This window comes from Pteropus vampyrus, unplaced genomic scaffold (assembly GCF_000151845.1).
Source record: "Pteropus vampyrus isolate Shadow unplaced genomic scaffold, Pvam_2.0 Scaffold142, whole genome shotgun sequence".
Lineage (NCBI taxonomy): Eukaryota > Metazoa > Chordata > Mammalia > Chiroptera > Pteropodidae > Pteropus > Pteropus vampyrus.
In genome coordinates, this window is record NW_011888923.1 from 1,908,125 (window position 1) to 1,928,352 (window position 20,228).

Below are 20,228 nucleotides of genomic sequence, written 5' to 3' on the forward strand. Positions count from 1 at the left end.
GGGCAGAGTCGAGGCTGGGGATAGCGATTTTTATGCTTCTTTATATTAAGTAGACAAAAACAGTTGCTTTGGTTGAAGAAGAGAGTCCCTTGCCCCTACCTCAGAGCCTGAGAACACTGTTTTAGACGACTTGAAAAGGGTGTGGAAGTCAGGGGCGCTCAGACTGCCAGCCAAAATCTGGATCATTAATGTCGGCCTGAGGCCCAGGGCCCCCAGAGCGAGTGGCCTCCTCAGTCTGACCCCTCTGGCTGCCGTTTCTGTGTCCATGTTTCTTTTTCTGTCTGGTGGAGTGGAGGGACACAGGAGCCAAAACAGCGACCGTCAAACTGTGACTGATTTCCTCCCATCTCCATAGCCCCTGGCTGACCTGAGGCCAGCCTCCCTCACTCCGCTGTCCCTTCTCAGCCACCCGAGAGGTGATGTGAAAATCTGGGATCTCGAGCTACGCGCCGGGTTTGATCCAGGCTCCACTGGCTGTGTCACCTTAGACAAGTTACTTAGCTTCTCTGAGCTTCACTTTTCTCTTCTGTAAAATAGGGACAATCAGAGCTCTCCCTGGGGTGAGGAGCCCTCAATGCAGCCCCAGGCACAGGAGTGACCACAGTCTAAATGGGGATCAGAACTTGTCAGCCTCTTCCTCCCTCCTCCCTTCAGCCATCCTCACCCCTGTCTGTCATCCTGAAAATCTCGGATCGGGTTCTCCCCAGCCAAAAACTTCAGCGACCCTCCATTGCCCTAACTAGTAAACAGGTATTTATTGAGTGGGTCGGACTGGAGATAGAGCAGCGAGCGGCTGTTCTTGCAGATGCTACAAGGTGTGGGAGCAGCCAGGGGAAATATGCAGGTGTCAGATGGTGGGAAAGAGAGAAAGGGGGAGGGGGGAGGGAGTGCAGAGGAGTCGAAACCTTAGAAGGGGAGATGGCGACTTTGGAGTAAAGACCTGCAAGAAGCAGGGGAGCTGGTCACTTCGGTCCCTGGGGACAGCATTTCGGGCTTCAGGACTCAGAGGCGGGAGTGCGCCTGGCGGCCGTGCCAGACTGGGGTAGCAGCGTGAGCCAGGACTGGAGCGCGGGGCAGGAGGCCCACGAGGTAGCTATACTGGGAAGGACATGGAAAGCCACTGCGGGGTTTTGAGCAGGTATGTGTGCCTCCTCTTTGAACGGGGTCCACTCTGGTCTCACAGACTGGAGGGCGAGGGTGGAGGCAGGACGCCAGTGCCGAGGCCGTTGTTGAAATCCAGCCGAGGTGACACAGCCAAGCGGCTGTGCTGGGCTAGAGAGCGTGGCCGGGTTGAAGCTGCGGAGATTAAAGGTGGAGCCAACAGACTTTTCGGACTGACTGGGTGGGGGTGTGACAGAAAGATCAGAGGTGACCCCAAGTTTTTGGCCTAATGCGTTAGCTTCCCAGGGCTGTTGTAACAAATTAACACCGACTCGGGTGGCTTTAGAGCAATAGAATTTTATCCTCTCCCGGCTCCGGAGGCCAGAAGTCTGAAATCCAGCTGCCTGCAGGGCTGTGCACCCTCTGAAGGCTCCAGGGGAGGGTCCTTCCCTGCCTATCCCAACTTCCGGTGGCCCCAGGCGCTCTTCGGCGCTCCTTGGTTCATTCACATGTCGTCACGTGGTCGTCTTCTGTCTCTCCTCCTCTTATTAGGGCAACAGTCATGTGATTACTCCATACCCTATGATCAGAAACGCCAGTATGACCTCATCTTAACTAGTGACATCGGCCACCACCCTATTTCCAATTAAGGCCGCAGTCTGAGGTGCTGGGGGTCAGGACTCAACCAGTCTTGCAAGGACACAACTCAGCCCCCAACACCCCATGACCAGGAGGCGTCGGGTTAGCCGAGGAGGACGGAGCTGCGTGGAGGAGTCAGGAGCTCGTGTGCGGATGGTTTAAGTCAAGATGCTTCTTAGAGTCGGGGACAGATAGAGAAGATTGCTCCAGTCCTGGGCGAGGTCCCGCTTGGGGATTTACTGGGAGCCCTCGGCACGTGGAGGTGTTCTAAGTCATGAGACTGGCCGAGTCCCAGCGGATCGATGTAAATGAAAGTGGGGAGGGGCCCATAGGCAGGGATGGGGGCGGGAGGAGAACCAGCAGAGCCTGGGTCCCGGGGACCTAGGGAGAAGAGGTTTCACAGAGACACCGATATCAAATGCTGGGTCCCGTGAGAACAGACAAGTGAACTTAGAAACGTGGCGGTCACTGGGGAGAGTCGCCGAGAAGAGTGAGTTTGCTGTGTTGGGGAGGGGCCAAAACCTTGAAGGGAGGGGGTCTCAGAGAGACTGGGAAGAGGAGAAAATGTCCAAGTCGAGCATCATAGTAATAATCGATTTAGGCCAAAATCTTGAGTGAATGCTGAAGCTCTGGAGTGTGAGATTGCCAGGAAACAGGATATCTCAGAGCATCACCCCAGTCCAAAAAAAAGGGGACTTTACAAAGGACAGCGAGGTCCCCAAATGATCTGGCATCGTGGGCGCATAGAGGAGGTCACACAGCCTCTCGTGTCTTTGCCCACATGCTCAGCCTGATACCCGAGGCCCTCATACAGACCCACCCGGGTGGGGGTGGCACTTTCAGCCAGACCACTGGCTGAAAAATCTCAGTAACATGAAGGATCAAAAAAAAAAGTATCAGGGAATTTATTCTTAAAGGATTAAACAGACAAGACCAAATGTTCACACAAACCTTGATTGGATCCTGTGTAGGGAAAAAAAATTCTGTAAAGGACATTGTTTGGACAGTTGGGAAGTGCAGGCGTGGACACTCGGCGGACTGTGTATCTGTTCAGCTTCCGTGTTCGTAGGAGGACCTCGAGGTGCTGCCTTGCTCCTAGGTGATGCCTTGATTTCTGCGCAGGGAAGGCGGGTCATGAGAGAGACGAGAAGACCGGTGGGAACAACTGGGGAAGCCAGAAGGGGGTGTGGATATCGTTATACAGGTCTTATAACTTTCTGTAGGTTTGAAGTATTTTAAAACAAAAGTCGGGGCGGATAAAGATTGCCGAGGGGAGAGATCTGGGAAGGGGAGGGCGGACACTTGTTTTACGGAGTTTAGCTATAAAGGGAGGGGGAGAAACTGAGCAGCAGCTGGAGACGGAGGGATGAGGGTTAGCGTGCCGATGGGCGTGCTCTATCCCGCGGGGAGGGGTGACCCGAGGATATAGGGGCAGGGGATGCTGAACGGTGGCCCCGCACTTCGGATCTAGGTGGAAGGCTGGCTTCGGGTTGGAGCAGGGCCAAGCCCCTGCAGCCCCGGGCAGCAGGTGGACATGGTGGGAGCTCATGGACCCTAGACTTCCGATGGCTTTTGTTTTCTTAAAAAAGTCGGAGGCAGAGTCAGCAGGAGAGTGTTAGGGGTGAGCTGTGGGAGGTTGGGGGATGGAGGAGCAAGCAGGAAGGTCATCTGTGCAGTGGGGGAGAGTATAGGCTGGGGCCATGTGGTAAATCTGGGGCCACATCTCCATCCTGTGTCACACAGGTATGCCACCACGCCGACTGCCAGCAGCTGCACCGCCGGGGACCCCTCAACCTCTGCGAGGCCTGTGACAGCAAGTTTCACAGCACTATGCAGTATGATGGACACGTCCGCTTTGACCTGCCCCCGCAAGGTGAGCACCGGTTGCGGGGCCCAACCTGGACCCTAGCGTTCCCAGGGTAGCCACAAACTCCCTGTCTGGGGGCACAGTGTCTTAGTAACTGTTGGAACTGTGACAGGGCCATCAGAAGGACAAGAGTCGGCTGAAATGAGGAAACCCAAGTATGTTTCAGTCCCTTTTGTTCTGCAAGTTTTTTAACAAGAGGCTTCAGAAAGGCTGATGAGCGATCTCTCCCAGTGTTTGCGGCTGCCGGACTTAAAAGCTGGGGACTGTGCCCCATCTTGAGAGCAGGCCTGTCTGTCCCAAGTGCCAGGTCTGCATCTCCCCCCCCCCCGCCGAGGCCCTGCCCCTGGCTTGGGGCCTGCATGGAGAGGCCCCTTTCTCCGTGTCCTCGGGGTTGGGGACTTCTGGGCAAATCCTCCAGCCTGGAGTAGAGGCAGCGGGGGTAGGAGTGGGGTTGGGATGGGCAGGTCAGAGGGACTTGTCGCAGGAAACAAGAAACCCCTCATGCTGAATAGGGAAATGGCCCAGGACCACAGCCAGCTGGCTGTGCTGAGGTGGCTTCCAGACACTGGGCCCGGAGAGAAATGCCAACCCTTTGTCTCCCCTTCTTAGCTGGTCAGAGGCACAAAAGGACTCTCCCTGTCTGCCAAGGCCCCCTGGGACTTTGGGTATGGTCACAGGGGTGGGGGTAGGGTGAGGCCTGAGAGAAAGAGCCATGGACTTTGACCCCTTTCCGCAGTAATCCCAGAGGCCGGCTTCTTTATCCCTATTTCACAGACAGGTAAACTGAGGCTGCAGGTGGATTTGTGTTGGGAGCGGGCATCACTTTGTGTCATCTCAGGGCTCTTGTGTCTTTTTGAATCTGGGAGTGAACAGATGACAAGCAGTGACCGAGCCCCTCCCCTCACAGAACCAAAAGGCCTTACTTAGCTAGTCTGAGGACAGGGTGCCCCAGGATTAGTAGCAGGCAGTGGCCCCTCCAGAGATGGCCATGTTGGAAGGCTAAGGAGGGACCAGGGAGGGAGCGGGCACAACCCCACCCCCCACTGTACTCCTAAGGCTCCGTCCTGGCCCGGAACGTGTCCACCCGGTCATGCCCCCCGCGCACCAGCCCTGCAGTGGGCTTGGAGGAGGAGGAGGAAAGCTGTATGGATGACAAAGGGTAGGTGAGGGGTAGGTGGGCAGAGCAGACACCTGAAGGCCCCAAGGCTGGGTCTCAGCTCAGAGGTGCAGGGACCAGAGGCCCTGTCTCTGCGGCTGCCCAATTCCTAGAGGAGGCCACCTAGCCTGGGCCAGCAGCCTCCGGGGCTTCTGGGATCAGGCACCACCTGACTAGGTACCACTGGGTGTGACTCCTGTGTTGGCCACCAGAGGGCGCACACCCCCTTGTGGGCCCTGGCCTGCGGGAGTGTGCCTGGGTTACCTGGTCACCTGGGGTGAGTGAGGGGTGGGTGGCCAGCCAGGGCCCGCTCAGATCCCACCCCGTTGAGGACACACCGTGCCTCCAGCCTCTGCCCTCACCGGCTTCCTGCAGGGACCGGAAGAGCACAGGTCTGAAACTCTCCAAGAAGAAAGCCAGGAGGAGACACACAGATGTAAGGAGCCCCAGGCTGGCAGAGGGGCCCCCTCTTTTCCATCCCCAAGGCTGGGCCTGTCTGCTCTGAACCCGGGATCAGGCGTGGGGCCTGATGTGTCCCTCCCTCGCCACCCTGCCCTGCAGCCCAGCACTGCCCACCTTAGCCAGGTGGGGTGGGGGACGTTCCAGGAGCTGCTCTCTCAGGCGGGACAGACACTGGGGGCCTCCCTGGGACTGTCCCCATGTTCACTCCCTGCTGTGGTCCCCATCGTGGACCCTAGGATGGGGAGGATGGGGGACAAGGGGTGCAGAGGCTGAGACCCGCGTCCTCTTAGGACCCCAGCAAGGAGTGCTTCACCCTGAAATTTGACCTGAGTGTGGACATCGAGACAGAGATCGTACCAGCTGTGAAGAAGAAGTCACTAGGGTAGGGCTTGGTGGCCTGGGTGCGGAAGTGGGCTGAGGGCAGGCGCGGCCTCCTGCAAATCTGACTGTGTCTGTGTGGTGACCATGTCCCCAACCTGTGGGGAGGTCCACCCACGTGGTATATACACCAGTGAGGGCACACGTGACAGGGCCCATGCACCTGTGCGTGTATTCCAGCCCTGTATGCGTGGTCCAGTCCCTGGGTGTGGACGGGCCCGTGACAGTGCGTGGACATGAGTGTGAGGGCCTGGGTGCGGTAGCTGGTGTGCAGATGCATGCAGGAGTGTGTGCACCTCTGTGGACAGGTGTGTGTGCACCCGCACGCATCTGTGTGTGTACCTGTGTGTGATCCCACAGGTGCCTCCCTTTTCCACTGGGAAGGGGGGACAGAGCTGGGGCCATGGATGGGATGGGGGTCCGTGTGACCGCCCCCTAACAGAGGCGCCTCCACCCCGGGGCAGGGAGGTGCTGCTGCCAATATTTGAAAGGAAGGGCATCGCACTGGGCAAGGTGGAGATCTACCTGGACCAGTCCAACACGCCCCTGTCCCTCACTTTCGAGGCCTACAGGTTTGGGGGACACTACCTGCGGGTCAAAGGTAAGCAGCTGGTGGGGTGGGCGGGGCCCGGCTGGGCCTTCCGGAGATGGGTGTGTCTTCCCAGGCTCAGATTCTTGTTGGCCGTGGCCCTGAGCAGGCTCATTACCCTACAGGTGTCTTTGCTGGGCAGTAGTGGGGGGGGCGGGCGGGGGAGGGGCTTGTAGGGCGGGGCTTCAGGGGAGGGCAGCGAGGGCTTGGTCGGATGGATCTTCGGGGGAGAGGGGACTGGGGCCACCTCCTCCGCTGGACCCCGTGTTGAGGGCCTCTCCTTGCCCCCTGATGCTGCCCCAGCCAAGCCGGGGGACGAGGGGAAGGCGGAGCAGGGGGTGAAGGACTGCAAGTCGCTTAGTCTGCCGATCCTGCGGCCAGCCGGGGCCGGGGCGCCTGCCCTGGAACGCGTAGACCCCCCGAATCGCAGGGAGAGCCTGGACATCCTGGTGAGGAGGCAGGGCTGGGGCAGGGCTGGGGACGGGGCAGGGCCGCAGAGGGGAGGTCAGCTGGGCCCCTCCCTGTTCCCTCTTGGGGCTTCAATCTCCCCTTCTGGAAAATGGGGTTGCTGTGAGAATAGGAGGCCCCCTCGAGATCCGACTGCACCCCAGTGTGATGGGTCTCATCTCTGAGAGTGTTCTAGTGCCCAGGGGGAGTGCGTGTGTGTGAGTGTGTGTGTGTGTGTGTGTAAGCAGACGTGTGGGGAGTGAGACTGTGCGTCACGGGCTATATGCATGCGTGTGCATTGTGGATCCACTTGGAGCTGTGCTTCCCAGTGCACCTGAGTGTGTGACTCTTTCTCCCCACCTGCTTCATGCTTGTGGCTGGGTGGCTGGGGGTGGTCCGGATGCATCTGTGTCTGGATATTATGGCCCCCAGAGCATGTGTGGGTCTCAGGAGGGGTGGCCTCCCAGGCTGGGCAGCAGAGACCCTCCCACCTCCCAGGCTGGCTTGAGGTCAAGGAAACCCACCCTGGGGTGGGGCTCTGGGGGCCAGAGTGAGCCTGGCTGGCCTTGACCAACCCTCCCTGACCAGGCCCCTGGCCGCCGACGAAAGAACATGTCCGAGTTCCTGGGGGAGACGAGCATCCCTGGGCAGGAGCCCCCCACCTCCTCCAGCTGCTCTCTGCCCGGGAGCAGCAGCGGTAGCAGCGACAGCTGGAAGAACCGAGCGGCCAGCCGCTTCAGCGGCTTCTTCAGCTCAGGCCCCAGCACCAGCGCCTTTGGCCGGGTAGGTGGTCCTGTGGGTCCTGGGGCAGGGCAGTTGGCTGGCCCTGACCTCTGACCTTAACCCTGGTCTCCTAGGAGGTGGACAAAATGGAGCAGCTGGAGGGCAAGCTGCACGCCTATGGCCTCTTCGGGCTGCCCAGGCTGCCCCGGAGGCTGCGCTTTGACCACGACTCGTGGGAGGAGGAGGGGGACGAGGAGGAGGATGAAGCCGACGCCTGCCTGAGGCTGGAGGACAGCTGGCGGGAGCTCATTGATGGGCATGAGGTGGGTGCCACCCGCGGCCCTCCCTTCTCCCTCCTCCCTGGGGAAACGGAGACGTTATTTTCCCACTTCATGGGGCTCTTCTGAGGACCCAGTGACAGGATGTTCCACAGGACAGCCCTGCCAGACTGCTGGCATCATTAACCCGCTTTGGGGAAACTGAGGCAAGGTGAAACTGCAGTGTGCCATTTAGCTGTTTTAGTGGCCCAGAATTTGGGGGACCTGCGTGTCTCCGCCGGGAAAAGCAGGTTACTTGCAAGGTTGCTCACCCTTCCCGTCCCTGAACACTCCGGGCTCCTGGCCGACCCCTGCCCTTCCCACAGAAGCTGACTCGGAGGCAGTGCCACCAGCAGGAGGCGGTGTGGGAGCTTCTGCACACGGAGGCCTCCTACGTTAAGAAACTGCGGGTGATCACCAACGTGAGTGTGGGGCCGCAGAGGCCCAGGGCCACCCGTCCGCCCCCATGGCCTCCTCCTGGCTACCCCCATCAGAGTTTAGGCCTTTGCAGAAGGAACAGGTGCCAGGCCACAAAGAGGGGACGTGAGAGAAGGGCCACACCCCGGGGAGGAGGTGACTCCCCTGTGCAGGGCACCTGGGAGGGGGCTTCAGGCAGGTGTGGTGGGCTGAGCTGAACTAACACAGGCTTCATCCTTTCGTTCAACGGCAATTCCTGAACACCTGCTGAGTGCCAGGTGTCCAGCAGCCCACACCCTAGGCATGGAGACAGTGTGTTGGCACTGGGGCGGGGAGATGTGCGGTATATAGGGACTTTGACCTGGGGGAGCACCTGGCCTGGTCTTGCGGGTTCAAGGAAGGCGCCCTCTGAGCTGAAACAGAGGCCGAGCCAGGGGAGAGGTGGAGGAGAGTGTTCCAGGCCTGGCCGCAGCCTTCGCTCTGTGGGGACCCTGGGGCCTAGGCCTTTTCTTGAAGAGTGAACCCTCTCTGCCCCAGGGTGCTTCAGAGCCTCCAGGGAGGGGTAAGGGGTAGAGGGGAGCCTAAGAATCTGAGGGGGGCGTCGGGACTGGGACCCCCCCAGCTGCAGCGCCCCTTACCCCCACAGCTGTTCCTGTGCTGCCTCCTGAACCTGCAAGAGTCTGGGCTGCTGTGTGAGGTGCGACGGGATCTGGGGCGGGGCACGATACCTGGCCCCGGGGATAGGGGAGGGGCTTAAGGACAGGGGTGGAGACGGATCGGGTGGGGCCGGAAGAGGGCGGTTTCCACAGGTGGAGTCGGCGAGGAGTGGGGCCTGGCTTCAGGGGGCGGGGATAGGGGAGGGGTTGAAGAAGAGGGCAAGGACGGGCAGGGGCGGGGCTGAGCGCACCTCCCGCCTCCCAGGTGGAAGCCGAGCGTCTGTTCAGCAACATCCCGGAGATCGCGCGGCTGCACCGCGGGCTGTGGGGCAGTGTGATGGCGCCGGTGCTGGAGAAGGCGCGGCGCACGCGGGCGCTGCTGCAGCCTGGGGACTTCCTCAAAGGCTTCAAGATGGTGCGTGCCGGGCCGCACACAGGCGGGGACAATGAGGCAGGGCTGGGGCTCCGATCCTATCCGCCTGTTTCCCCAGCCTCCCCCAGAGCAGTGGCCCTGCTCGACCCCTAGTGGTCAGAGGCAAAGATTTCCGAGTCGATCGCCCGGGTTTGAACCCCACCCGGCTATCTTCCCTTGCTACCTGGCCGAGGGTGGTCTCTTTCTCCAAGGCTCAGTTATCTCATGTGGAAAACAGGGCTAATAAGGTTTGCCACCCGCTGGGGTGGTCGCAAAAGTGCAGTACGGAAGAGCTTGTACAGGGCCCGGCCCACAGGTAGCGCAGGTAACCAGGTGTTCCTGTTCCGCCCTGCGCCAGTTCGGCTCCCTCTTCAAGCCCTACATACGATACTGCATGGAGGAGGAGAGCTGCATGGAGTACATGCGTGGCCTGCTGCGCGACAACGACCTCTTCCGGGCCTATGTCACGGTAAGGACAGGCCTGGCTGATGAGTAGGGCCACAGGGCGGTGGACCCACCCGGGCAGCAGGTGCATAGTGGGCGTGGCCTGGGACCTGGGGCGGGGCCTGCCCTGAGCCCCGCCCCTGCCTCCCGCCACAGTGGGCCGAGAAGCACCAGCAGTGCCAGCGGCTGAAGCTGAGCGACATGCTGGCCAAGCCCCACCAGCGGCTCACAAAGTACCCTCTGCTGCTCAAGTCGGTGCTGAGGAAGACTGACGAGCCGCGCGCCAAGGAGGCCGTCGTCACCATGGTAACCAGGGCGGCCAGTCGGGTCACCGTATGGCTCGCTGCCCCTCCCTGACTCTGGGCTTGAACCCGCCATCTCTCGCCCCCAGATCAACTCCGTGGAGCGCTTCATCCATCACGTGAACGCATGCATGCGGCAGCGACAGGAACGGCAGCGGCTGGCGGCAGTGGTGACCCGCATCGACGCCTACGAGGTGGTGGAGGGCAGCAACGACGAGGTGGACAAGGTGGGCGGCATGGCCCTGCTGGGAGGGATGAAGGGCCAAACTGGCAGACAGGGACTGCGCTGGAATCTCACTTGAGGACTCCTAGCTGGGATGGGGAGTCGTACCCTGACCTCTCCTACACCTACCTGTCCCCCACCCCCAGCTCCTGAAGGAATTTCTGCATCTGGATTTGACAGCGCCCATCCCTGGCGCCTCCCCTGAGGAGACACGGCAGCTGCTGCTGGAGGGAAGCCTGAGGATGAAGGAGGGGAAGGACAGCAAGGTAACTCGAGGGGCCACCCCACACCCAGGGTCCGTGTCCCATCCCCTCTTGCCCTGCAGGTTTGGACCACCCCTACCTAGGCATCTCCTGGACCCTAGTCACTGGTTTGTATCTGCCAAGTTAGTCAGGTGGCTGCTCAAGAACTAGTGCCCTTGTCATGTGCTCTACAGTAACCCCCCCAAATAAATACATAAAATAAAGTAAAATCCAAAAAGAACTAGTGACCTTGTGCTCATATGAGGGATGATTATTTGCCTGGTGCTTACTCTTTACAAATGCAGCAGCATCGCAGCCCACAGTGCCAGCCGTGCCCATGTGGTGCCACATGAGTCCTGGTGGGAGGAAGAGGGCACGTTCCACGAGCAGGCCGGGGACAGCCCAGACCCTTTCTAGAGCTTTTAATTCTTCAGGTGCTGTGTAACCCAGTGTCTGCAAATCATATTTTAAAATGACTTCCCTTTTCCTCTTTATCGTCAACTTTTATTTATTTTATTTATTTTTTACTTTTTAGACGAGGCAACCCTTGGCTGACCTCACAGATTGTAAGGACCTTGTCAGCTTACAATCCCTTATTTTTTTATTTTTTACTCCTACAGCACCTGATCTTCCTAGGCGGGCTCCCATCCAAGTACTAACCAGACCCGACCCTGCTTAGCTTCCGAGATCAGATGGGTTTGGGCTTGTTCAGGGTAGCTTGGCCGTAGACTATTGTCAGCTTTTAATTGACATAAATCACAAGTGTGTAGCTCGATGAAGGAAAACCATCTTTCTCTTCGTTTTAATTTTCCTCTCAGGTTCATGTGGGGGTGGAGCAGGGGAGGTGTTTGACAAAGTCTGAGTACCCCAAGGAGAGGGTATTACAGCAGACAGACAGCGGTCCCTGCCTAAGGCCCCAGGACTCTGGCCCTGACCCCCGGCCTGTCCTCCTCTCCCTGCCACCCTAGATGGACGTGTACTGTTTCCTCTTCACGGACCTGCTCTTGGTGACCAAGGCAGTGAAGAAGGCTGAAAGGACCAAAGTCATCAGGCCACCACTGCTGGTGGACAAGATCGTGTGCCGGGAGCTGCGGGACCCTGGTGAGGAGTCGGGCACCCCCTGCTCCTGGGGAAATGCTGTGATGGACAGGGGCCAGGGTCCTAGCTGACACTGATTTGAGCTCTTCCTAACCAGGCTCCTTCCTCCTCATCTACCTGAATGAGTTCCACAGTGCCGTGGGGGCCTACACATTCCAGGCCAGCGGCCAGGCGCTGTGTCGTGGCTGGGTGGACGCCATTTACAATGCCCAGGTGAGCGCAGAGTGGTGTGCCCGCGGGCAGGGCCACCTGGTGAGGGCTGCTGCTCACAGCCCATTCTGCCCCTGTGCACTGCCGCCCCCACCTGCAGAACCAGCTGCAGCAGCTGCGTGCGCAGGAGCACCCAGGCAGCCAGCAGCACCTGCAGAGCCTGGAAGAAGAGGAGGATGAGCAGGAGGAGGATGAGGAGGAGGACGAGGAAGAGGAAGGTGGGGAGAGTAGCACTTCGGCTGCCAGCTCACCCACCATTCTGCGGAAAAGCAGCAACAGCCTGGACTCGCAGCACTGGTATGCTTGTCCGAGGCCACCCAGCAGGCCAGGGCGGGGCAGGCACTCCAGCCCAGGACTCCCAACCCCCAGGCCACGGACACTGGGCAGGGCCCACCCATGACCCCTTCCTCTGAATGGCTTTGTGTTGTGAATCCAGTAGGGGGTAGGGGTGGATTCTGTCTCTCACCGGAGTCCAGACGGTGATGGTGAATGATTTTAAACTTGACCGCCAACTCTGATTCATTAGTAGCTGCCCGGAGCTGAGCTAAGAGGGAGGACTCTTAGATTGTCTCCAGCAGGAAAGAGCTCTCTCTGTGCTGGTGACAGACGCCATTAACGTCTGTGTTGTGGGCACAGGGGTTGGCAGATCGAGTGCGAGTGCCACACGTTTGCCGTCTCAGCTTCGAGAAGGCAGAGGCTGTAGACCCACGGTGCTCAGCATGAGGCCTGCACCAGGCCAGCTCGGTTTCCTTTGCCTGGCCTGACTCTGTCCTCCCGGCCCCACAGTGCCTCAGACGGCTCCACGGAGACCCTGGCCATGGTCGTGGTGGAGCCTGGGGAGACACTGTCCTCTCCTGAGTTCGAGGGTGGCCCCTTCAGCTCCCAGTCGGATGAGACCTCTCTCAGTACCACTGCCTCTTCCGTCACGCCCACCAGTGAGCTGCTGCCCCTGGGCCCAGTGGGCGGCCGCTCCTGCTCCACGGACTCCGCCTATGGCACCCTCTCCCCCACCTCCTTGCAAGACTTTGTGACCCCGGCCCCTGTGACAGAGCCAGCGCCCCAGCCCCCAGAGTTACCACAAGCCCCTTCACCCCCACCCTCGCCTCGCCTCCGCCGCCGCACCCCTGTCCAGCTGCTGCCCCGTCTGCCCCACCTGCTCAAGTCCAAATCCGAGGCCAGCCTCCTTCAGCTGCTGTCAGGGACCACCACCCGTGGAGCGCCCCCAGCCCCCAGCCGCAGCCTATCGGAACTCTGTTTGGCCGCTACAGTCTCTGGCATTAGGACTCGGAGCTCCCCTCAGGAAGCTGGGCTCAGCTGGAATTACAGGGGGTCGCCAGTCCCTGGCAGTGGCCCCGAATTATCAGAGATGGGAGGCAGAACCAACTGCCTGGCTGGGGAGTCTGAACAACCCTCCAGGAGGAGCAGAGAGCTGCTCTTGGGGGCCTTGCCCCGGGTGCAGCCTGAGCCCCCACCAGGGATCTCTGCCCAGCACAGGAAGCTGACGCTGGCCCAGCTCTACCGAATCAGGACCACCCTGCTGCTTAGCTCCACGCTCACTGCCTCGTGAGTGGCCCAACTGGGGTAGAGGGCAGGTGGCCCAGCGTGCTGACATTGGGGGCACTGTCATGCTGGGAGCAGATGGCATTCGGGGATGTGGATGGGAGAGGGAGCCTGAGGCCTGCCCCCAGGGCCTGGGTGCCTGTGGTGAGCAGCGGTGAAGGGACCTAAGGATTCCAGTGGGGAGGAGAGGGTGGCCAGAGCCCCTCTGAGTGGCATCAGCCAAGGAAGGACTGTCTCTCCCCTCCCCTTCCCTGCAGAGAGGTCTGAGCAGAGGGAGGCCCCCAAGGGTGCCACTGACCACAGGACAGCAGACAGCATGCCTCCCGGGGTGTGCTGGCCCCTGTTCCAGCTACTGCCTTGTGTATACACAAGCCGGAGTGCCAGGCAGGACCCCGGCCACCGCCCCGGGCCCATTTGCACTTTGCCAGACTGGATGGGAGTGGAGAAGGGCTTGGCAGAGCCCCAGACCCAGGCTGCAGTACCCCTCAGGACCGCCCTGCCCCCGCCCCCGCCCCCACGGTCGCTACCTTCACTAACCTCCCTGCCACCCACACCTGCTGCTCCCCGAGGTCACCAGCTCCAGTCCCCTGGGTTGGTCTCCAGGGCAGCCCACCTCTACCCTCCTCTGACCCCAAATGGGACATCCCCCTGTCCTCACCCCACTTCTCTCCTTCCCAGTTCCACTGGCCACCCCAGGCTTGGGTTGGGCTCTGTGTAAAGTTGCGTATTTATTGAGCTTTTGATTTTTTTATATAAAGACTTGTATATACTGCACTGGAAAGAGTCCTTGGCTTTGGAATCACCCCGTTTGGGATTCACAGGCACTTGCGCTCCTGTCCCCCTCCATCTGTGGTGGGGCATGGCTGGAAGAGACCCTGGGAAGCAGAAGTGAATTCAAGGGGCAGAGGTCACCAGACCAGCACCCCAAGATCAACCCCTGTCCCATAGCCAGCACTTCGCCATTGGAGCCCCCACGATTACCTCTCCCCAGAGTGCCTCAGAGGGCTCTGCGCCCCCGGCCACCCCATGGACTTTTGCCAGGGCGGGCGGCATGTCTCAGGTTCTACTGGGAGTGCTCCCTAGGACTGCCCTGGGGGGGCCTGTACCCACAAGCGCATAGTATCTGGGGAGGGTGGGTCTCCCGCCTGGCAGTGAGGCCCAGAGGGAGGGAAGTCACTTCACTTGGAAGTGGCGGTCTTAGAACCCAGGCGTGGGAACCGCCGGCCCCCTGCCCTGTGCGCCCCTTGTTACCTGAAGGCCGCCCCGCCCCAGGTGAGCTCAGGTGGGAGGGGCGTGGTGGCCTGCGGGCTCCGTTGCGGGGAACCCCCCCCCGCGGGCCCCGCCCCAGCGCTCACCTCGGAGGCGGGGTCACCGGTGCGGCGCGGGGCGGGCCTTGCGGCGACTGGCTGGGCGCTGGGCCGGAACCGTGGCGGGCAGAGCGGGCGGAGCGGGGAAGCCCCTAGCCGCGCACGCTGGCTCCGTGGGCCCGTCCCGTCGGCGGGCCCAGAGCGGCGGCGCCAGCGCCATGGAGCGGCAGCCGGGGGCCCGCGCGGCGGCGGTGGTGGCGGCGGTGAGCGGGGACATGGGGAGCGGCCGGGAACCTCGCCTGGGCCTGGGTCCCCTATGCAGCGAAGAAGGGGGCCCTCGGCCAGTCTCTGCTCCCTGCCTCGCTGGAGGTTGGGCCGGCCCTCCCGCTTCCGACCTAGTTAGAGGTTCAGCCGGGGCGGGGCCCATCCGCTGGGAGGAAGCATCCTCCCAGGCGCACGAAAGGTCTGGGGGCCCCGGGGCAGAGAAAGATCAGGGTCCCCCCACCACCCTAGGAAGAGCGCAGGTGGGGGTGGGGCCGCCTGATTCTGCCCCCAGGGGAGCTGTGAGAGGGGCTGGCAGGAGATGGTGTGGGTCAAGACGCTGCTGCTTCCAAGCCTGGCCGGTGCACTGGGGGCAAGGAAGTGAGTCTCACCTCACCACCCTTCTGCTCAAGAACCCAAGAAGGGGGCTGCTCTGAGGGCAGATGTTGGGGCTTCTGAAGTTGAGACTGGGCAGCCCAAGGCCCGGAACGGGGCAGCCCTGCCGATAGCCAGCAGCCCCTGTCCCCCAGGCTCTCCTCCTCGTGGTGCCGGGCACCCAGGGCGGCACTCCCAGCCTCAGGTGTGACTGCGCCCGCAACTCGCAGAAGAGGAGTGGCCTTTTCTGTTGCAGGGGCTGTCCGGCAGGTGAGTGGCTGAGGAGGTGTGTGGGGAGAAGTGAGGACAGACCTGGGGGGGAGTCAGGCAGGGGTGGGGAGAGGTGGCAGGCAGGCCAGGGATGGGGTGAGCGGATGCTGGGAGAGAAATGGGGAGCCAGAGATGGGAAGGGTGGGAGAGGCAGATGGAGGCCCTTGTTGGCCATCTGAGCCGTCTGGGTTCTACAGGGCATTACCTGGCGGGCCCCTGCACAAAGCCTTGTGGCAACATCACCTGCCTTCCGTGCCCCCCGGGGACCTTCCTGGCCAGGGAGAACCACCACGAGACCAGCTGTGCCCGCTGCCTGGCCTGTGATGAGCAGGGTGAGGGGCTGCCCAGTCAGTGCTCAGTGGGGACAGGAGTGGCCAGGGGCTTTCTGAAGGAAGTGGCTGGCTTGGGCCCCACCTCTGGGTTTGAGAGCCCTGCGTCCACCCGTGTCAGCCCCCTCCACCTGGATCCTGCTTCAGGACGCCTTTGCATTCCCTCTTCCTAGTGACTTTCCTGTCTCGGAACACCGCTCTCTGATCGGCCATGCTTCTCTCTCTTTTGAGCTACCCTTGTCTCCGTTCTTTGGGGGGAGGGGAGTCTGCCCTACCTCTCCATAGGGTCTCTGCCCCTAACGGCCTCTGCTCTGCCCATGTCCCTGCATCCCCCACCAGCTTCCCAGGTGGCCCTGGAGAACTGCTCAGCACTGGCAGACACCCACTGCGGCTGCAAGCCAGGCTGGTTCATGGACTGCTTGGTCCCGCAGTGCATCGGCAACTCCCCCTTCCACTGCCACCCATGCCTAGACTGCGGGGCCCTGCACCGCCACATGTGGGTGACTTGTGAGTACCCCTGATACAGACGCTCTACCCCCGCCCCCCTCTCTGCTTCCTTCTCTTCCATCTTGACCCACACCATCTCTTGGGCTGCAGGTTCCAGCAGAGACACCGACTGTGGGACCTGTCTGCCTGGCTTCTATGAATATGGCAACAGCTGTGTGTCCTGCCCCACGTAACTTCCTGGCTGCCCTGGGCTGGGGGAAGGGAGACTGGGAGCAGAGTGGGGGTCCAGGGGCAGGGAGGAAGGAGCTTGGCCCTATGGTGGGTGGGCCCCGCTTCAGGCAAACATTGTATAGCGGAGAGAAATCCGGATTCACTTCTGCCTGATAAATAAGGATCCTTCAGTAATCCTTCCAGGTGTGCACTAAAATAGGCTGTGTCACTTACGGAGAGAGTCACACTGATATAGTTTCAAAACTTGGGCTGAGATTCAGGACTTGCCACTTATTCTCTGGGGGATCTTGGGCAAGTTATTTCACCACTCTGATCTGTGGCTTCCCCATCTGAACATAGGGACGTTAGTAGGGCCACCCCGGAGCATCTACCATTTCCAGACACTTTTCCAGGTGCTAGGGATACCACAGGGAACAAAACAGGCAAATCCCAGTCCTTATGGAGTTGACATTCTAGTGCCCCTCAACCTGGTCCAGAAGCAGTTCGATGAAGAGTGGTGTTGATATTGTTACTGGGGACACAAAAGTGATATTTCAGCAGTACTTTGAGAACATCCTTGGATAGAGCGAAGCTCCAGGGGAAGAGGCATGACGGGGGAGGAAGGGCCTTCAGGATGGAGACACTGTCAGGCAGTCCTGGGTAACCCTTCCGGTGCGTAGGCCCTCACCCCGCATCCAAGCCCTCCCCTTGCAGGAGCACCCTCTGGAGCTGTCCTGAGCCCTGTGCGGCTGTCTGTGGCTGGAGGCAGAGTAGGTGGCGTGCTCGGGACACAAGTGGGTGAGCTGGGATGGGCCAAGGGGAGGTCAGGGAGTGACCGCCACCCACCAGCTGCTCTTTCAGTGTTCTGGGTCCAGGTGCTCCTGGCAGGCCTGGTGGTCCCACTCCTTCTTGGTGCTACCCTGACCTATGTATATCGCCACTGCCAGCCCTGCAAGACCACGGTTCCCGGTGAGTGTGCGCGCGCACACACGCACTCCTAGGGGCCTGGGGTCAGGCTGGGTAGCCCAGAGCCCACTCAGCCTCGATGCAGGGAGGGAAACTGAGGGAGGGAGTGCTGGTGTGTGTGTGTGTGTGTGTGTGCGTGCAGAGAAACCCAGGAGGGGCTGGACCAGCACCCAGGTCCAGGAGCCCTGACTGGTTGCTGGTTAGACTCTCGTCTCTCTCAGCAGATGGAGCTGGGATGGACGCCCTGAACCCCCCGCCGGTAAGAGTCTCAATAATGTTCTGGAACTAGGCGAGCAAGCCCTAGGCCTCACCCTTCTGGAGCTGAGAGGTTGGGCCTTCTTATAACTCATGGTCCCCAGGGTGTGTCACAGTGGCTGGAACAGAGTAGACTTGAGGAACCCACGTGCAAAGTTAGCAGTGAGTCAGAGCAGCACAGTGCCTGTCCCCAAGTAGCTGGCAGTCCGTTGGGGTCCAGACAAGTAAACGGGAGCTAACAGTTCGGTGGATGAGTGTCCTTATGGTGCGGGCAGGGGCAGGGTACTTCAGGCAGAGGACATAGCTCTTCCAATGGCCAGGCGAGAAAGCATGGCCGACCTGAGGGAGACGGCCGTGGGCGATGTTTGCTGGTGAGAGACCCCAGCCGAGGGGCCTTACTAGGTAGGCAGGGCTGACCTAGGTCCTCTTGTGGCTTCCAGGCCACCCACCTCTCACCCCCAGACTGTGCCCACACCCTTCTGGTGCCACCCAGCATCAGTGAGAAGGTCTGCACTGTCCAGTTGGTAGGCAACAGCTGGACCTCTGGCTCCCCCCAGACCCAGGAAGCGACCTGCCCGGAGGTGCCATGGTCCTGGGACCAGCTGCCCAGCAGAGCTCTTGGTAAGGGACCTCAGTGGCCTGAGAGCTGACTGCATTGTCCTAAGTCCCAGGTGAAAAGCTATGGTTTCCTGAGGTGCCACTTGCCCACTTCCCCTCTCCTAAGGGACCTGGTGGACCTCCCTGCCTGGGTACCAGGCCCTGCCCCTTGGCTACAGCCCAAATTCCCACTGGCTCTCTCTGGCCTGCCCCAGGCCTGCCGATGCCACCTGCGCCTTCACCAGCAGCCCTGGCCTCGCTCCAGCCAGGCCCGCAGCTCTACGACGTGATGGACGCGGTGCCCGTGCGGCGCTGGAAGGAGTTCGTGCGCACTCTGGGGCTGCGCGAGGCCGAGATCGAGGCCGTGGAGGTGGAGGTCGGCCGCTTCCGCGACCAGCAGTACGAGATGCTCAAGCGCTGGCGCCAGCAGCAGCCCGCGGGCCTGGGCGCCATCTACGCGGCCCTGGAGCGCATGGGACTGGATGGCTGCGCGGAAGATCTGCGCAACCGCCTTCAGCGTGGCTCATGACGCGGGGCCCACCTGCCAACTGGGGGCTCGGGGGGCCCTCGCAGAAGCCCTAAGTACCGTTACTTATGCGTGTAGACATTTTATGTCACTTATTAAGGTTCTGGCACGGCCCCGCATAGAGGCGCCAGCCGGCCTCTCCCTGCACACCCCCAGGGTTCTACGTAAGGCAAAGAAGCATAAAGGAACATCGGGCGGGGGTCAAGAGACTGCGCCGCTGTTTCTCGGCCTGAGTTTGGCTGGGGCCTTGGTATTAAATCTGTGAAGAAAAGCTGCTTGGTGTTTCCGCAGGGCCGGGGTGTTAAGTGGCCTGGGCTTAGTTTCCTGGAGGCGTCGAAAGGGCCGGAAGTCTTGCCGCCCGGGTTATGGGACCCACGGTGGGGACCAGAGTGGCCCTGAGCGCCCAAGCCCGCCCCTCCCACTCCGCTGTGGCTCAGTCACCCCCGAGAGGGAGAGGAAGTCGGCTACCGCGAGCTAGAGTGAACTAGAGTGAACGTAAGCCCCAGGCGGCTTTGAGAGCTTTAATGGGAGTGCGCGACGGCGGGACGGGGGAGGCGGCGGGGGAAGACAGGTTCGGGGCCCCCGGTGCTCCACTCACTCCAGCAGGGCAGTGACAGGGTCCAGGGAGCTCGGGGCCTGGCTGGGACGGCGCGCAGACACCACTGGAGGGAGGTGGAGGCAGAGGTGGGGGCCCAGGAACGGCAACTCCGTCCCGACGGGCAGTTTGCAGTTTTCGTCGTTTCTGGTAAACAAATGACTGAGAGGAAACCCTCGGCGGGGATGGGAAATGCGGCTGGGGCTGAGCCGGGCGCATATCTGGGTCAGGGAGGGAGGAAAACCCCTTCCCCGAGCGCGGGGCCTGCCTCCGCCCAGGATGCGCCAGCGACGCGGGTTCCGGGGTGCGGGGGAGGGGGCTGCAGTTCAGCGTACGCCCCAAGGGAAAACAAAGCCACCACCCACGGGCCTAGGAACAGCTCTGCACAAGCTGACATTAAATGGACATGCAAATGTATGTAAATAGGCATGCAAATAAGCAGCATCTTTTGCGTCAACGACTTGGGCACTTTTTCTGGGCGACTGCAGCGGTGGGCGAGCTTCAGCGGCGCACGGGCTGGGGATGCGAGGGCCAGGGTGGGGGTCAGGGAGGGGATCCAGCGCGGGAGGGGTGGGCGGAGCGGCCCTTCTGTCCGGGTCCGACAGGCCAGGGCGGGGGTTGTCCCCTACCACCCGGAACTCGCGAGCATGCCGACAGGAAAGCTGCTTCTAGTACTTAGCGATGTCCCCCTTCTTCAGGATGATCTGTCGCTGCCAGGGCGCCAGCTTGGTCTCGTCGTAGCCCAGCGTCCGCAGTTTCTCGGACTGCTCTTTTTCCCGCTGCATCTCCTCCTGTTTCTGTCGCTCCGCCTCTTTCCTAGGCATGGAGTGGGGGCAAAACCACAAGC

The 20,228-nt window shown here is 61.1% G+C and overlaps 3 protein-coding genes and 1 pseudogene across 10 annotated transcripts in view; 2 read left to right on the forward strand and 2 right to left on the reverse strand.

Annotated features, from left to right (window-relative positions):
- Positions 1–14,017, forward strand: part of PLEKHG5 (pleckstrin homology and RhoGEF domain containing G5) — a 25,111-nt gene extending 11,094 nt beyond the window's left edge. For 3 of the 4 annotated variants that reach the window (XM_023535603.1, XM_011368470.2, XM_023535605.1), the window contains exons 2-21: positions 3,484–3,613; positions 4,664–4,766; positions 5,139–5,199; positions 5,516–5,607; positions 6,068–6,204; positions 6,496–6,641; positions 7,228–7,422; positions 7,497–7,685; positions 8,006–8,101; positions 8,743–8,793; positions 9,018–9,167; positions 9,523–9,633; positions 9,765–9,914; positions 10,000–10,137; positions 10,280–10,399; positions 11,344–11,476; positions 11,571–11,686; positions 11,784–11,980; positions 12,470–13,246; positions 13,501–14,017. In XM_023535603.1, coding sequence (XP_023391371.1) covers positions 3,484–3,613; positions 4,664–4,766; positions 5,139–5,199; positions 5,516–5,607; positions 6,068–6,204; positions 6,496–6,641; positions 7,228–7,422; positions 7,497–7,685; positions 8,006–8,101; positions 8,743–8,793; positions 9,018–9,167; positions 9,523–9,633; positions 9,765–9,914; positions 10,000–10,137; positions 10,280–10,399; positions 11,344–11,476; positions 11,571–11,686; positions 11,784–11,980; positions 12,470–13,246; positions 13,501–13,510 — 3,102 coding nt within the window. In that variant the 3' untranslated portion in view covers positions 13,511–14,017. Of the gene's footprint in view, positions 1–3,483; positions 3,614–4,663; positions 4,767–5,138; positions 5,200–5,515; positions 5,608–6,067; positions 6,205–6,495; positions 6,642–7,227; positions 7,423–7,496; positions 7,686–8,005; positions 8,102–8,742; positions 8,794–9,017; positions 9,168–9,522; positions 9,634–9,764; positions 9,915–9,999; positions 10,138–10,279; positions 10,400–11,343; positions 11,477–11,570; positions 11,687–11,783; positions 11,981–12,469 lie in introns of all 4 variants that reach the window. The other variant, XM_023535604.1, reaches the window with a different exon arrangement.
- LOC111744856 lies at positions 10,987–11,105 on the reverse strand (annotated as a pseudogene).
- A 137-nt stretch (positions 14,018–14,154) lies between the features above and the next one.
- Positions 14,155–19,163, forward strand: TNFRSF25 (TNF receptor superfamily member 25). 5 transcript variants are annotated; one of them, XM_023535606.1, is made up of 10 exons: positions 14,155–14,813; positions 15,342–15,456; positions 15,654–15,788; positions 16,125–16,292; positions 16,383–16,461; positions 17,157–17,212; positions 17,292–17,411; positions 17,630–17,667; positions 18,104–18,284; positions 18,476–19,163. In XM_023535606.1, the coding sequence occupies exons 1-10, from the start codon at positions 14,769–14,771 to the stop codon at positions 18,787–18,789; spliced, it is 1,251 nt and encodes a 416-aa protein (XP_023391374.1). In that variant the 5' UTR covers positions 14,155–14,768; the 3' UTR covers positions 18,790–19,163. The 5 variants fall into 5 exon arrangements, with proteins under 5 accessions (XP_023391374.1, XP_023391375.1, XP_011366775.1 ...); XM_023535607.1 differs by having other exon boundaries at positions 17,633–17,667; XM_011368473.2 differs by having other exon boundaries at positions 17,304–17,411.
- Positions 19,164–19,777: 614 nt separating this feature from the next.
- The window catches only part of ESPN (espin), a 31,454-nt gene continuing 31,003 nt past the window's right edge, over positions 19,778–20,228 (reverse strand). The window contains exon 14 of the mRNA XM_023535620.1: positions 19,778–20,197. Within this exon, the coding sequence (XP_023391388.1) occupies positions 20,050–20,197 (148 nt within the window). The 3' untranslated portion in view covers positions 19,778–20,049. The remainder of the gene's footprint in view (positions 20,198–20,228) is intronic.